This window comes from Calidris pugnax, unplaced genomic scaffold (assembly GCF_001431845.1).
Source record: "Calidris pugnax isolate Ruff unplaced genomic scaffold, ASM143184v1 scaffold39, whole genome shotgun sequence".
NCBI lineage: Eukaryota > Metazoa > Chordata > Aves > Charadriiformes > Scolopacidae > Calidris > Calidris pugnax.
The window spans coordinates 8589410-8606196 of record NW_015090828.1 but is presented as its reverse complement, the minus strand read 5'-3'; the positions used below and the strand labels follow the sequence as shown (position 1 = coordinate 8606196).

At 49.0% G+C, this 16787-nt stretch overlaps 1 protein-coding gene across 1 annotated transcript in view; it reads right to left on the bottom strand.

The window, feature by feature from the left end:
- The window catches only part of COL13A1 (collagen, type XIII, alpha 1), a 110149-nt gene that overhangs the window by 76519 nt on the left and 16843 nt on the right, over window positions 1–16787 (bottom strand). The window contains exons 3-4 of the mRNA XM_014940506.1: window positions 4066–4073; window positions 1347–1373 (exon numbers count right to left, since the gene is read on the bottom strand). Coding sequence (XP_014795992.1) covers window positions 1347–1373; window positions 4066–4073 — 35 coding nt within the window. The remainder of the gene's footprint in view (window positions 1–1346; window positions 1374–4065; window positions 4074–16787) is intronic.

The window sequence follows — 16787 nt, the reverse complement described above, 5'->3', positions numbered from 1 at the left end:
GGGGGGGGGGGGGGGAGGGCATTCAGTATTGGGGGCATTCTTTTCCATCCAGCGCATATTTTGACAAATTGAAAAGCAATACATGCTTTGCAAAAGCATCCCTTGCAGATGGATGAAACGCTAAACAGATGCTCGATTTAAGATTTTGTAGATGACATATTATGGGAAACTGCTTTCTTCTAGGGTTTTCGGCGGGTTCTCAGTCCCACTAATATTTGCTGGCAATATTGCTCTGTGTGCCGGCAGCGAGCAAAACCCCTGGGGTCAGCATCTTGCCCCGGGATTACTTTGTGGCTGCTGGAGAACGTAATGCCGAGTTCTCCTGTGCTTTTAGTCCTTTAAACGCTGCTTTCCTCCAGAGCTCAGCTCAGACTGAGCTCCCTCCCTGTTTGAGGTAAAAGCTGATTGTGTTTCTCCTGTCTCTGCCACAGCTGATGCCCGAGCAGGAGGAGCCTGAGGTCAGGGCTGAGCTGTGCCTGGTCTCCAGCAGGTACCTGGTGTCGGAGTGGTACAAGATGGCACTGTGTCCTGTATGTGACTGCGCAGTGTTACAGCCCTCCAAGCAATAGCAGCAAAAGGGGGAGCTCCCAGTAGGACAGCAAATAAATGCCAGATGTTTATAAGGAAAGGTTGTCTGTGACAGGGAGCCAGGAAAAAGTTCTGGGTGTATGATACCACGTAGGGTGGTTACGAAGTCGTGCAAAAGCTGCCTGCAGCTCCCCACGTTGGAGTTAGAGAGGTATGAAAGGCAAGAAGCAGCCCCTGTCTCCTGGGGGGAGAGCCAGCAGCACAGTTTGCATTCCCTTCATTAGGAAACTGCCTGTTATGGCTGTCGCAGTCTCCAGGTGAGCAGCAGCCCACGGGGCAGGGAAAGCATCCCCAGGAAAGCATGCAGCTGTAACCTTGAAACTCACACTCCTTCCTCACTCACAACTACCTCTCTCAGTTTCAGATACTGTTATTATGGACTTTTGCATTTGTCCCAGAGCGATTTACGCTTTTAAATCCTGCTGCAATTAGCAAGCCCCGTCAGCAAGAATGCTGCATGCTCTGCCTCTTCAACCAGACTCTCAAAGTTAACAAAGGCATCTTCAGAAATAGAGTGTTTCCCACATGCAGGAGGGTTCGTAGCGATTATATGACCCCTAAGTTTGCTCCTACAAAGCTCCTGTGGTCCCTACTCCGTTACGAGCCACGTCCTGTTTGCAATAAGCTATTCTTCCACATCAGGTTCAATATGCAAGATCACTACCCTCTCTCATCTTACGAACCCCGGAGGCCTACTGATGAAAATACTGCCAGACAGAGAGCATGAGGGAATGAAAAAGAAAGAACAAAGTATTTACCTGGAGCCCCGGTCTTCCTGTAGGGCCCTGAAATAAAATACACAGAAAGGGCAAAAGTTAGCCTCAAATTCTGAAGAGAGGGCTTGACAAAGGGACCAAATCACATGTAAGGGTTTAGGAAACAGAATGGTTAAAAAAACTCTCCACAGCTTCTTAACCATCAGCTCTGATTGCTTCAGTTTCCTAATCTCCTGTTTGTTAAGTTTTCTCCCCTTTCGGCACGGCTCTGCCCGCAGCTCTCTGCACGGGCTCTGAAGGTATCTGCAAGTCCAAGGAGAATGAGTTAATTACAGGGCTCTGACTTTCTTCCTTAGTTTCCATCTGCTAAATATTATTTTTTCATGTATGGAATTGCTGCAGTTGCCACAGAAATGTTGCATATTCAGAAATGGGAGAGAAAATGTCCGTGAGAGGATCTTTTCCTTCGGATGTGGTCCAGACGGCGAAAGAGTCCGGGAACCTCAGGACTATTGCACGATTTCATCATTTCCTTCCTTCCTTTGCCCCTTTTAGTCCCAATCTCACCAAATTTCTTACATGATTGCGGGTTGCCCTTGCGCTCACCAAAGCCTCAACTGACTTCAAGAATAACGATGCGAGCATCTGTTGGGCAAGAGGAGAGCATGAAGGCCCCTTTGGCTGCTGGGGTGGTGTTCATCCATTTCCCCAGCTTTTCTCCTGGTCATTCTAGAGTACAAGCAGGGCTCAGAACGTTTCTAATGATAATTTCTTGCCCATCCCCACACAGAAACCAACACCAGCACCGGGGGCTAAGCCCTGCCCCTGGCATGTTGTGTTTTGCAAGCTGGGAAAAAAAAAACAACACCACAAGAGAGATGTGAGGTTGTTGGCACTTTGGGCTCACTATCCAGGACATTGTGTATGACAACCAGCCAGGCAGGAGCCCAGGTCTGTTGCTCATAGATGAATTTCCATGAGGGCTTTAATCACAAGAAATATGGGGGGGACACAATATTTCCTATAGTGACCTGGAGGACTCTGCTTGATTCGTAAGCAGTGAATTTTTGCTCACGGTGACTGAGCCGGTCTCGCTGGCCTGCTGATCTGAAATCTTATAAGACCAGAATGAGACAAAGGTGCTGGTAGTCTAAGATGAATTCCATGTTGGCTAACGATGCTTGGTCTGCCCGACTTCCTCTTGTTATTTCCATTGGCTGTAGCATTGCTCGTGGCTTCTCCTTAAAGTCTGCGTGCAGAGACAGGTTCAGGGGTCGCAATAAGCCGGGATATGGTAGCATATATTGTCAGCACTTCTCTGGTGGTCCCATGTGTTTCTGCCAGACTTCAATCTTTCACTACGATATTAAATTTCTAACCCTTATTGCTGCAGAGAAAGCCTGGAGCGTGCGTCTTCCTCACCCTGCAAAGGCACAGACTGCTCTCCAGGAGATGTCTGCATTGACCTAGTGATTTCTCTCCAGTTTCTCACAGCCATAATAGAAATGCCAACATTTTACCAATTTTGTGCCCCATCCCTTTAGTGCCAACATGTGCCTGCCAGGGTGGAGTGGCAAGGACAGCTCTGGACGGACTCCACTGGCAGCCCCCTCCAGAGCAGCACTTTCCTCCCAGTTAACCCAAAGCTAACACTGAAATACAGCCACTTCAGTGGCCTGTCCTGAAAGCCCCTGGGATAAGCTATGGCTGAAGGGTTGCGTGGATCCGCACTTCCAGCTGTAAAATGCTTTCAGACCTTTTGGCCTGGACGGTGCAACTTTTTGGAAAATTGTTATCATTAAATCGGGCTGCGCTCGTATATCTGTGGGAGTTCAGTCTATAGCATTTCAACTCGATGAAAGGGGAAAATAGGTTGTGCAGCAACTACTTCTCCTCAGAACGTCATCTGCAAACCGTTTAAGACGTTTTTGCGTGAACAGACAAAAGATGACTACCGTATGTTTAACTTCTCATGTTCCTTCACAGAAACCCAGTATAGTTACTCTATTGTACACGAGTATAAACCATTTCCTCTGCAAGGACTGTGTTAGAGACAATATAGCATTTCTTTATAATCCTGAGAGATGTCGATACATGGCCTCATTCCTCACATTGCTTCTTCTGGTTCACTGTGGGTCTCTTAATAGCTGTAAGAAAACTTCTGCAATAACCTAGCTATTTTCCTGAAGCCTGAATCGTCTGCGCTGAGGTTTTGCATTAGCTAACATTTGAAAAGGAAGCTGTCAACACAATTTTTCCTCTGAAATTGATAGTTGTGCAGCTATATACTTGAAGGCCCAACAGTTCAGCAAGCCCGGGTTGAGTAGCAGGGAGCAAGTCCCTTACAGCTCAGCTCCTGCCATGTGTTTGCGATCTATCTTTCCTTTTTTTTCGCAAACGCGTCTTGTGCAGCCTGTGGCATCCAGCGCATGTGAAGCGCACGCAGCCAGTTCCCCTGGGGTATGTATGTGGGGCCGATTGGTAACACACAGATATCTGCATCCCTCACATTTGCCATGTACCCCCATCCCTGTGCTCCCTCCAGCTCGCCCTCAGAAGCTGCCACGCAGCCGAGGAGCAATCCCCCCCCCCTCAATACGGGTCCAGAGCACCCGCAGTACTTGCTGTTTGGGAGGTCCCAGGGTGCCAGGACGGCAAAGGCGGCCACCGCACCAGGCACCACAGACAGGAGACTTTCCTAGTTCATGCCCCACAAACTCTCTGTCAACAGCTTCTAACACCATAGAGGATTGGAACTTACAGGTGGACCTGAAAGAGAGAAAGAAAAACAAGCAATAATTAATTATTTTTTTTTTTAATTACAATAAATCCTAAAAAGAAGGGCTTAGATAAACACATTGTACCAGCTTTTGGGGTTGATCCTGATGCTGCTTCCATTTGCTGATGCACTTCCACCAACTCCCTGCTTATTAACTAAGGATCCCCACAATTAGCAGCGCTGCTTACACTCACCGTGAGTGCCGGGCAGCCTCTGAAAGCCCTGTGGTGTTGGGAAGGCCATGTAAGTCAGGCTCTTGACACTGTTACACTCAATTTTGGTCCTTTGGCACACAGGGGTCTCCTCCCTGAGCGTGACACCACTGAGCATGGGGAACTCATTACTTGCCTGACTCCCCCTTGCATCCTGCCCACCCCCTTGGGGTTGAGGAAGTTGAAACTGGGGAGGTGAGAGCCCCTTTGCTGCTAAAATGCCTACGCATTTTCCATCAGCATCGGTGATCTTGCAAAGGCATGAAAAGGTTAATGGGGAAACTACAGCTATTAAATACATCAGGTACCTTTTCTCTTTAGTACAATTTTCCCCTTTGTTTCTGCTTCTGTTCCCACAGGAGCCGGTCTGCCCTCTTGGAAGAAATCCCCTCAAATCCTTTGGGTTTCTTTTATTTTGGAAGCTGCCAGTGTGCAGCACTGCATCTTCCTCATACAGAACCACTGTAGAGTATATATCAGGGCTTAAACAGCACATTTCTTTCATCAGTTCCCAGAAAATTCCTCAAAATCCTGACAGATATTGTGTGTGTGGAAAGTAACCCCTGGACTCACTATTTTGTGGTTTCCTCTCTGTGGGAGAAGCAAGACACACCATACAACTGTCAGGGGTTTCTACATTTTCCATACTTTATGGACACTCTGTTTTCTTTTTTTTTTTTTTTTCCCTTCTTTACGTAAAGTGCCAAGAAGTAAGACTAAGCAGTATAACAGGCGAGCTGACAGATAACAGGCAGCAACCTCTTCTTTGCACGGGAGGTGGATGTCACAGTGAGCACCTGCAGAATACTTCGTCATCCTGAAAATGCCCCTGGCTGAAAGTCCATAAAAGAAACTGGGGATTTCGGATAAACAAACAGTTTCCGCATTGGCAATCTCTCACATAGCGTGGCTCCTTGATACAGGGGACTACAGCAAACAGTTTGGCTATCAAGCTTTTGTGACCTACAATTGCACTGTCAAATGCCACTCTTTGCTGAGCTTTCATCGTAGTTGATCAAAAGAGGTTAGCTCTAAAGGGTACCTTTTAGCTAAAATAATAAACATTACAAAGTTTGGCACCTTCATGGTGAACAACAAACAGAGCTAAGGTCAACATTCACAGCCAGAAGGCTCAACAACTCAAAACAACTCCACCCAAAGTTAGGACAGGAGCTCAGGGGTTGTTCTGGCAGATTTGATTGTTCCAGCAATCACCCATCACCGGTGTTGGTGCCGAGGTCGCTATCCTACTTGGTATGCCAATTCTAAACAACAAAAAGGTTTCTGATCAGAGAGTTCATTTGGGAGGGCAAGGTCAGAATCAGATCCAGGGATCCTAATTTATGCCAGACTGGGAGACAAAAAAAAAAAGAGTTTTTCTGAGTCTGGCTTGGATGACAATAAAGTTCTGTGAGAGAAGTGCTTTGGAGAGATTTTGTTTCAGAGTGAGCACCCTGTCACAGGGTCAATGCTTATAGCTTGCCAATACACGGACTTTATTTCCATTAGCAACACTATAGACCCTTAATAACCCGCCTACCCGTCTGCGCTGGTTTGGGGCACCCGTTTGATCGCATGAACCGAATCGTTTAGCTAACGTTGAAAGAAAAGTGTAAAGGCAAGCAGACTCTGAGCCATCCCTGCCCTTCCAGGCCAAACGCGGCCAGACAGCAGCACAGCCTGTGAGGGTATTGCAATACCGCTGAGAGAGGACATAAGCTTTTGTTTGCTCCAGAAGCTACATCCACAGAGCAGAGTAAATCAGCAACGCCGGCAGCGCCGGGCCCATCAGGCCGCACACCCCACACAGATCAAAGGCAGGAGGCATATTGGAGGCCCATCTTTGTTATATGCCCTCTATAAAATTAATGGTTATGTGAAGGGTGGGCTGCGCAGTCTTGTGTAAACACACATCAGTGAGCTGCGGGGACAGAGTCTTGGCTGCAATAAGTCAATCAAGTAGAGACCATCCAGGGACTGGGCTTCAAATGCCAGGACTGTCCACGGACAGCGCTCCAGGACTGCCAGGAGAAAGCAAACCCCTCAGATACAGTCACATCTAAAAGCAACATCATCTTAGACGGGCTGGAGGAGGGAAGATGTCCCGAGGACAGTGAGGAGGGAGGAGGTGCTGCTGGATAAGCTGTTGCAAAGCACGGGGGATTTTACAAAGTGAAATAACGTTTCAGCAAAGTGGATTTGTCATGTTCTGTCACGGTGATTAACGAGAAGGCCAAGCAGAGCTTCTAAAGAGGCTCAGTCTTTAATATAACAAGAAGTAATTTAAGGCACATTAGGGGAAAGAGAGGGCAAAGGAGGGAGGGGATCCTTGCGCCTCCACTCTCAACCCCTCCAACCACCCATGGCCAGGCTGAGCCAGCCTCTGCCGGGCAGCACTGGCCGTGCTGCATGCAGTGCACCAGGCTTGCCCCTGGCCAGTGGTCTGGCAGAGCTGCCCTGGCCTGGTCAGGGATGATGGCAACCCTGTAAGCCAAGGGAGCACACCTACAAGTGGACCAGGCTGCACGGGAGCCTTCATGAAAGCAATATGAACTGCAACAGAGTCACCATGACACCACCACATATTGTCCCCCATGCTCCCAGATCGGGGCAGCTGTGTAGAAAAAGGCCTGATTGCCACCAGGTCTCCATGGTGGTCAACTCCAAAGAGCTCCACAAACAACAAAGAGGCAACAATCTCGACAGCCACAAGTGCAGATTACACCTCTGGGGTTTCTTCCTCTCCCACATTTACATTAGGCTCTTTTGGGGTGAGACAGAGGCATTGCTGCTTAGGAGAGGAGCTAGATCCCCTTTCCAAGAACAGCCAGCAGGGAAGGGACAATGAATCAACAGAGCAGGTATCAAAGCTCCCGTGAACATTCCTAAGCCCATTTCATAGCAAAGCCCCGCCACCAGGCAGATCCAGAGCTCCCAGACCACCAAATTCCTCAAGCCTTGTGCAGAGCAGGGAGCCCACATTTGTAATTAGCACCTCCAGACTCTGTGTGTTTTGAACCTGATCTTGCCGGGACCAAAGCCATGCTGGTGCTGGCATGCAGGCTACAGCACGACCGTCCGCCCACCACGGGCAGCTCAGGAAGCATCTCTTCGTGCCGGCGTCTCGCCGAAAGGCACCGGAGGGCTGTAAGCGCCTGCGATGGCTGTTTATCCAGCTGCGGCGCTTGTCGAGCAGCGGGGGACGGAGCAAACGTGTCAGGCAGGAGTGGACGAGTGGGAGGGAAGCAGCGGCCTCCTGCAAAGAGGAGACCTCCGGAGCATCTTTGAAAATGAACATTAAGAAAACAAAGAATTCTTCTGGGGGTACCTGGGGTCCCTCCAAACATAAGGGCTCTGGAAATTAGCACCATCTGCATCGTCCCCCTCTCAGCTGCTCTGGCTTTTAGGCAGAAACTTTCCGTAAAGAAGCTCTGCCCTTCCTGTAGCCCAAGCAGGCAAATGAGCAGCCATGGTCTGCACGCAGGATGAGTCCACCTTATTGCATATATAAGGTCATACCCTGTGACAAACAGCAGGGCCATGTCACAGAGCCCTCTGCTCACTTGTCCTTCCCCGTGGCCCATTCAACCAGGAACTAGCTGAAACAGAACTGCAATGACCCTTCTTCCCTCACCCACACAAAGAGATAAAAAGCCACCCTCCACGCTGTAGCCTCTTTGGGCTCAGAAGAGGGGATGCTTAGTTTTCTAAGTGGGTCGTATTTATCCTCATCTGGAAAGTCCCACGTCCCAGAATATCAGACTTTAAAAGCTGGACAGTATTAGAGCGGGTCAGTGTCGTGTGAGAGCTTCTGCTGATGGCAGGAGATATCCTCCAGCTTCAGAGACAGCAATGCTTCCTGGACTGATAGGATCATTGAAACAATCCCATCCATTTATGGGCATTTCCTGATGTCTGGAAAAAGTGTCCATTCTTAAAAGCTTCTCAAATGCCGTTGCTTAATATTTTTTTCCTCTAACTTCTTGGATTCAGGCAGTCCAGTGTCTGCAACGTGGGTGTCTTCTAGCCTGCTCCACTCACATACGAGGGACTTTTTTAGCCCGATAGCGTATACAAGACGAGGAGGACAGAGAGGGAACATAAAGACGTTATTGTTGCTTCCTTGGGTCATCCTCACGACGCACTCCCAGCAGAAGGGGAGATGTAAACATGTAATCCATCCCTGTGAGGAAATCCAGCCATTTCACAGACCCAGAAGGCAGCTTCAGTGAGTTCGAGAGATACAGTTACTTCCTGACATTCAGGACTATGTTAATTGATAACAAGATAGCTGTGGCCCGGCAATTAGTTATGAAATGTTGATTAAAATGTCAGCAGCCCAGGCACAACCTTACCCAGGGTGGCAGGGAGCCCCTCATTCATGGCCTTGTGGCCATTCAGCACAGTGTGATCCCATTTTGCAGCAGGCAGACCCCAGCTGGGGGCATGGAGCCCAGATGGTGGGTTTAGCCATTTTTAAGGACTGGCCATGCTGTAGCTTTCACACAACAGATCCAGGGTACTCATAATCTTTTAGAGACATCTTCCCTACTTCCATCAGCGGACAAATGATACAAGGGGAGGTGGAGGGAGCATTAACTGAAAGAGCTGCAAATGCAAAAGCAAAAATGCCATGCGCCTTGCAATAATTCAATATTATTAGTGGTAGAGGAAGTTAGAGACAACAGAAAACTTCAAGATAATAAGAAAATTCTTAAACAACAGTGAGAACCCAAAGCACATCCTCCAGAAATTTTGCTTCAAGTGTTGTCAGCCATAGCAGACAATCTGGGTGTAAAACTCCCTCCAGAGAGCACAAGTCCTTTGCAAAAGCCGGATGCCTCTGTCCCCAAAACATCCCCCTGTTGGCTAGACCCTTGTAGAGCAACAAGAGGTTCTTCAAAGGATCGCAGAAATGTTGGACAGTGAAGAGGCTATCAGGATTTCACTGCCAAAAAATGTGACCAACGCTAAGCTGAGGCACCAGGTTATGCCAGTCACTCAAGCTCGCCTCTGAAATCAAACCCATGACATCACTAAGACTCGGCAGTTAATATCAGCAGCTGTTGAGGATAAAAGTCACTGCTCAGGCACTCTGAGCATCCCAGCACACCACCACCACACCACCAGCTCCTGCCAAGGAGAAGATCTCAAGCACAGCACTGAGAGGGCTAAGCTGAGGCACCAGGTTATGCCAGTCACTCAAGCTCGCCTCTGAAATCAAACCCATGACATCACTAAGACTCGGCAGTTAATATCAGCAGCTGTTGAGGATAAAAGTCACTGCTCAGGCACTCTGAGCATCCCAGCACACCACCACCACACCACCAGCTCCTGCCAAGGAGAAGGTCTCAAGCGCAGCACTGAGAGGAGAAGTCCATGGGAAGCCATGCCCAAAGCAAACGACAAGATGGAGCCTCACAGAAAAATGAACACAATTAAGGAGCGCGCTCAAAAATAAATGGAAGGGTCTGATATCAGAGTTAAGCCACAGACTCAAGCTGCATCCGCTTGTTTCAAGAAACATCTAAAAGGATGACAGGAGTCAGTCTCCAGAGCCAGAAGAATCTGATGAGGAAAATCTGGGCGGTTGGCATAAGAGCAGCAAGCCTGTTAGGCAGATTAAAGTGCTCAAAAACAAGGGTTCAACAATAGACAAACAGAAATATTCTGACAAACACTTGGGAGAGCCCCTTGTGAAAACAAAGGGCCAAGAGCAGATGGCCCACACGGTGCTGGCTGCACCCAGGATGAACACAGCACCTCTGGCACTGCTGGGGAAGAGACAGTGGGATGGCCGATACAGGGCAGAACAATGCTCGTTTCGGGCAGGCATCCATGGGTCAGCAAGCTTTTTTCCAAAAAGCAAACAATCGGATTTGTCCCTGCCATGCTGAAGCACTTAGCACCACAGAAAGCAGAGAAAACAGGGCTGGGAAGGGCCCCCGGGGTCAACTCGCCCGGTGGGTTTTCGCGCTTCGAATCTGGAGCCCCCCCCTCAGGGTTTTCCAGTAGCAGCGTGGACCCCTGGATGGTAAATTGAAACCGGCTGGTGGCAAGCTCACTCTGCTCCACCACCTTCTGCCAAAGAGCCAGCATGCCCCCGGGCTCCTGCTAACCGCCAGCCAAAAACCACTGCTCTTGACTATCCCCTTTCTCTTCCCCTTCTGCCTCCCCTGAGCAAACCAAACAGAGATTAAAGGATTCCTGGAGAATGAGAAGGACACGAAATTGAGGAGGAAACATCTTCAAAGCAACCGAAGGGGGAAAAGGCTCTACCTAGCCCATTTGGGCAAATATTTCTCTAACCTGCTGCTATCCTCTGGGAATGGAGACACCACACACTCTTTCCTAGTGATCCAGTCCAGGCGATACCCACGCCCTGACTCATAAGGCCAAATTTATTATCTTTTTTAGACACAACCCAAAATTTCCAGTGTTGTTGTTTAAATCAGTTGATGACCTCTCTGATGCACAGCGAACTCAAAGAACAGCTTTTTTCCTCTCCTTTTTGCGGTTACCTTTTATGTGTTTGAAGTCTGCTGTCCTGTTCCCCCCAGTCTTCTCTCGTCTTTAGACTAAACAAAACCTAATTCTTTCAGTCTCTCCAGTGAGGCCATGTTTTCTGGACCTCATTGCTCCCCCCTCAGCGGCCCATTTGCCTCTCAAAGTGTAGTTCTCAAATAGCAACCTTCTCTCCGGCTCACGGCGCGAGTCAACAGCAGACAACTTGGTGAAGGCAGAAGACATGGTGTCTATTTACCCTATCCACAGGGTCTTAATCACAGAGGGAAACCGAGTTCCTCCCTGTCACCACCTCTGCCTTGCCCTTATCTTCCGAAATAGCACTACTCCTCCCATGAGCCTTCAAAAGCTCGGAGATTTCTTGCAGCATTTCTCTAAGAAGCTGGTGTCCTCACCATCTGGTGTGACTTGCTGTCATGCTCCACTGCAGAGGAAGGTCCCCTTCTCTCTCACAATGAACTTCTTCAGTGTGTTTTTGGTGTTCTTGATAGCCCCACCTCACCCTCAGCTTTCAGATTTTCGTCTTCAATACCCATTAATTTTAAATCCTTCCAGCTTTACTTTCCTTCTGTTTTGAATTTCAGCTTGCTAAGGAGTTTATGATTTTTTTTAGTTGATCCCTTCCTAGAACTCTTTTGCACTGGGACAGTTTTAACTCATGCCTTTGACAGATTTTCTCTACCAGACTGCTGAGTCTCCTCAAACTCTTCCCCAGGTGTTGCTCTCCAGGCCCACTACCCCAATAATTCTCCAGCTCCTTATGTGTTTTTGACGTCTACCTCACACACTTGGACATTTCCACAAACACCTTGCAACTCTTAGTTTGAACGTACCAATGCAACAAGCTACCACTCCAATAAAGCCCTACTTTTGGCAGAGTAGATGTTTGATAGTCTTTCTGCAGCTCCCACCCTACATCCTCTAATGCATCCTATTCCATGCCAGGAAAGCTCTAGAGATTCAAACAGGTTTGAAAACTGCAGCTGGTTACTCAGGAGAAGCCTGATGTCCCTCCAAGGAGCCGAGCGCTTCTTCAGCACTCGGTCAAGCCCTGCACAAGTTTGGTTCCTCAGAGAGCTACAGAGTTAGGAAGGAACCAGAGGGACAAACTGGCCAAAGCAAATCATGGCTGTGTAAAGCAAAAAACCAAAATCCACGGCACTTTTACCTCCTGCTGAAAATTGCCAACTCTTTCATAATGTGGTTTTCTGGGAAAAGTAGAAAGTTGGAAGATACTATAGCTAATAATTATTTAAATAAATCCTCTGATCATGCGCTTAAAATGCAAATAATACATTTTACTCACTTGTCAAATTGTATGGATTCATTCTCTTCCTACGCATTTTTTACAATTAGCAGTCGATTTCAATATTTAGTGCACAGTTACTTTTTTTTTTCCTAATTCTTGTTATTCTTCCCTCTTTTCCATCTGCTAACTCTTTTCTTCTTCCTTCCTCCTTCCAAAATACTTTGCAACTTTTATAACAGCAAATTCTATCACCTACCCGGGTAGGAACAAAAGACCATTGTGTTCAATTTTATCTTTTAATAGACTCCTTCCTCAAATACCTCACGGACTGCCAGTACTGTCTTCCAGACCCTGTCTCACACCCTTTTGAGTTATGAAAATGTTTGGGAGGGTCTTTCCTTTAACCGAGACGCTTTTCCACCCGAGATGATTGATAGCTCCCAGTTACCACTAATTACCCTATCAGCAGTTGGACATAAGCCTAGCCACAGCACTCTTCCTCCAGAGGCCGGCAATACATCCCTGTCGCTCGTTATCCTCTTCTTCAAGGATGGAACAAACTGACTAATTAGAGACACCATAAATTCTTCCTTCAGGCGCTTTCCTGATGCACTGCCTTGTTTCCAAACAGAGCATGTGGAGGAGAGCAGGGCGATGCTAGTCCTTTCAAAAGGAAAAATGCAATGGGGTTTCTGAGCCCAAGTGGGTTTGCTCAGCATGTTTTATTGCAGAGGAAGAGGAGAGTATTCATTCATCCAGATCCAGCTGATGCTTTCCTAGCACATCTCAAACTCTGAGAGGTTTGCTTAGCTTGGCTACTCCTGTGTAGGGCTCTGCCCAGTAGGAGACAGGCAGAGCGTATGTCTCCATACATCCAGCACGGATATATGGAGACAACCCACCTTGGCTAAAAGGGATAAAAGGATTCATGGCTTTCCTTCCCTGTCACCTCTGGTGCCCAAACGAGACGCTTTGCACAGCACACACTGGAGAGAGAGCCATCGAACCGGAAAGGCAAAAAATAACCCCAACCAACTGCTGCCTCCCTGTTGAGCGCAGTCTGGAAAGCACCTGGATTGTCTCATCTTCTCACTATGGCAAATTTGACTCAATGAACGAGTTTGCTAAACTCTGTCAGGACCTCCGTCTTGTTTGAGACTGAAAGATTTTTCTTATTCAGGTATACAGGTCACCATTTTTTAAGGTAGTGAAAGATCTCAATCTCAAGAAGAAAAGAGAGCTCAAGATGGAAGAGATCTTTTCTCCTGCCCCCAGAGCAGAGAAAACCAACCAAGTTTAGAACCTAGTTACTCTGAAGCTCTTCCTCACGGCTAAAAGGAAAGGTTCTAAAGGCACAAGGGGAAAACAGCATTATATTTAGAGAGAAGCTTCACCAAAGTACAGAAGGTGAGTGGTGAACCTGCACCGCAGGGATGCATGCCTGGCAAAAAAATTGTTGGGGCTCCTCAGCCACTGCTCAAGAGCCCCAAGTCCTACCGACACAGCAAGACCTCACTGCTCTAGAAAAAAAAGAGCAAAGAGGAGGAATGAGGGCCGAGGTCTGCAGCACTTTGCTGCATGGGAAAGGCACATGGAAAAACCCATGTGGCTGAGGAGGCAATGGCTGAATGCATGCCAAACCACATGGGGCCGGGGACAATGCATGCCCCGCACCAGCCCTCGATCCAAGAGTCACATGTTAGTAGCTTCTCTTCCTAAAGCATCTGAGAGCCACCTCCTATCACTGTCCCAAGAACCTCCAGGACCCCGGCCCATTAAGAATCTAGTTAATGCAACAGCAGAGCATAGGGATCTATCTGGGAGGGCTTTGAAATTCAGGGAGAGAAATATTCACAGCCACACCCGATAACCCCCATCTCCTCCTGTTTCCCCAGAAAAAATCCCAACATTTGCTATAAGCACACAGGGTCATCCATAAGCAAGAGATCACCACACATGTGAATTGGGGGTAAACTAAGGAAACATGAGGTTACATCTTAAAAAAAGCCACACTCCTTTCCCCCTTTCCTTTCCTTCTCTTTTTAAGCCCAATCACATTGCACAGGGGATACCAAACGGCCTTGGACTACCACAACTTCTCCCTGGGTTTCAGATAGTTTGGGGTCAGATATGTTGCTCCCTGGGGAGCAGAGGGCTGAAATATGGCTCCCTCGCTGTGGCCAAGGCTGTGCTACAGACCCATAAGCTCTGTGGTGTACTTTTGGGGTTTCAACCCCTCTTTCATCTGTGTTGCACTTGTATATAGTAGGGTGTAAGGAGGAATTAATCCGTAGGCAATGGCTGCTGTTTTGGGAGACATAACTACCCTTTCTTTGCTGCCAAAATCACTCTAATAAGGAACTAATATTTTAAAACTAAATAAAAAAGGCAAAAAAAAAAAAATTCCAAGCCCATTGTGCGCTTCAGCTCTGTTAGGGACAAAGCCAACACACAACTCCCAGCAGCTGCCGTCGCCTCCAGCAACATCTCCTCCCTTGGACAGCAGCAGCTGATGATCGAGGAGAAGGACGAGCAAAGAGCAGCCACCAAGATCGGCCTGAGTCCACCCGGTGCCACATGCCAGTACCGAGTTCGGCCTCAGGGAGACCCCCTCCCCAAATGCCCCGTAGTTCTGTACCTGCTGCTGGTTGAGCCCCACCACAAGGGGAGCCTGGTGTGGATGGGATCGCTGGGTGGTCCCCAGCATAGCACACACACTGCCCGGAGCAATACCAAATCATAATAAACATGTCCCTCGCACAAAGCTCTGTCAGTTCAGATTCCAGTTTGGCTGATATAATCTTCATCTTCTCTTTGAAAGAAAGAAAAAAAAAAAAAAAAGAAAAGAAAAAAAGAAAAAACCAGACATCCTAAGGGAGAGGAGTGAGGCAAGCGATGGATTGATACTGCCCGTGTGTGTCTCAGCCCCCCGGCGTGGGGAAAATGTGCTGTTAATCAGCTGCTCCCCTGGGAAATACGCTGATTTAATTACCTCCTGCTTGCACAGTCCGTCTGCGATGCTGCTTGCCCAAGACATAGCATGAGGAAGAAACAGACACCGAGCCTCGGCAGCCAGGTTGGAATGGGATGGGCAAACAGAGGAGGAATCAGCCCAGCCCTGGTTTGGGGAGTGAGGGGGTGAATTGGTCCAGGGAGGCTTGCGAGCAGCCTGCCTCCCAAACCCCTGTGTGCAAGAGGTAGAGAGCACCAAAGGGCACATCACTGCCCCACTATGGCCAGGCGCACTGCAGAAGGGATGGATGCATCAAGGAGCCGCTTTGCCTCTATGAATCACAACCTTATTTGGAGCAAAATACAGCAAAGACATGTGATGGGCAACAAGGGCGCTTCCAGGTAGGAAAGGGAAGAAATAACCAGATGAAATGAAGGTGAGATGCCCAGCTAACAGGCCTCATGCCACAGCCACCTCCCCTCGCCGGCTGCGTGGCAAAGACCCCGCACGTGAGCACATCTCCCCAACCCTCTGATTGTCATGCTACTGGCATTTTGCAACGTTAATCCAGGATGCGTTGGAGCATTGCTCCAATGCAAGCAAATACTTTCCAGGGCTTCTGTTTCATAATGCTTACAAATGTCAAAGAGGCAGCGCACAGAGGGGCAGAGCCCTAGACCAGCTCCTGGAAGGGGAGAGTTGCGTCAAGTGCATCCACCCTCAAAGGGACTCACTGAACAGTAGTAACTTTGAAAAGCTTCAGCATGAGACGTGGGTTTCTGCTTTCCCACCTGGGAGACAGCCAGGATGTTTAATAATTAATGGCTGTAGGCTTGCCTGCGAAGGCCGGCGCAAAAAGTGTCGCTGCGTCTTTAACGGCTACCAGCGATGGGAAACTCATTGGAGTGTATGTTCGGAGGGGAAGAAGGTTAAGATGATTAACTGGTGCTAACAAGTTTAGGATGTGGAAGAAGTATTTTCTTGGACGTCCATCAAAGAGAGGATTGAATGTTCCCTGGCGGGGGGGGGGAAGGGAAGGGCGGGCAGTATGTGTTTAACAGATGAGGTTTCTGCCTCCCGAAGCTGCCCAGCCCTGCATGATGCAACCTTCTCCTTTTTAAACCACTGCCTTTCTTCCTGTCCCATCAGCTGTACCTGTGGCCCCAGCCTGGCATGGGGGCTGAAAGGTGATCCAGGGGGAGGAAAGCCACCCCTCCGCTCTTCCTGTTGATCTGCTCCCTGGGACACCCTTTGGGAACCGGCAGACCAGCCTGACCCTTGGTTCCAACCGGCCAGGCAAAGGCGCAGGCGGATGCCCGGAAGAGCCAAGAGGGAATCGGGTATCACCACACTGAAATCCAACATCCTAGAGAGGAGGGATCCTCCTGGGACTCTGCATCCCTGCTGCAAAAGCCCACTCTCCACCCCATGATGGGGATGCCAAGCAGAGCCATCCCTACCACCGGCCAGACCAGCAGCCTGCTTTTTACCTCCACCATTGCCCTCGAGCCCACGGCGGCAGCAAACATCAGCGGCGGAGCAAAGTCCCCCTTGGAAACAGCTTTGGAGCGAGCCACTTGGCGCCTGCGACATCTCCCTGGGCCCATCCCGGGTATTTTAGTGCTCTTCGCCGGCTGGCGGGCGCCCATGCTTTGCGCAAGGGGCTTGGACACCGCTGGGCGCCGTGCCCCACCGTCGAGCCTGGCGGCCGGTGCGACTCGCCCTCATTCCTCCGGCCGCCGCAAAGCTGCCAGGAGGATGGGCA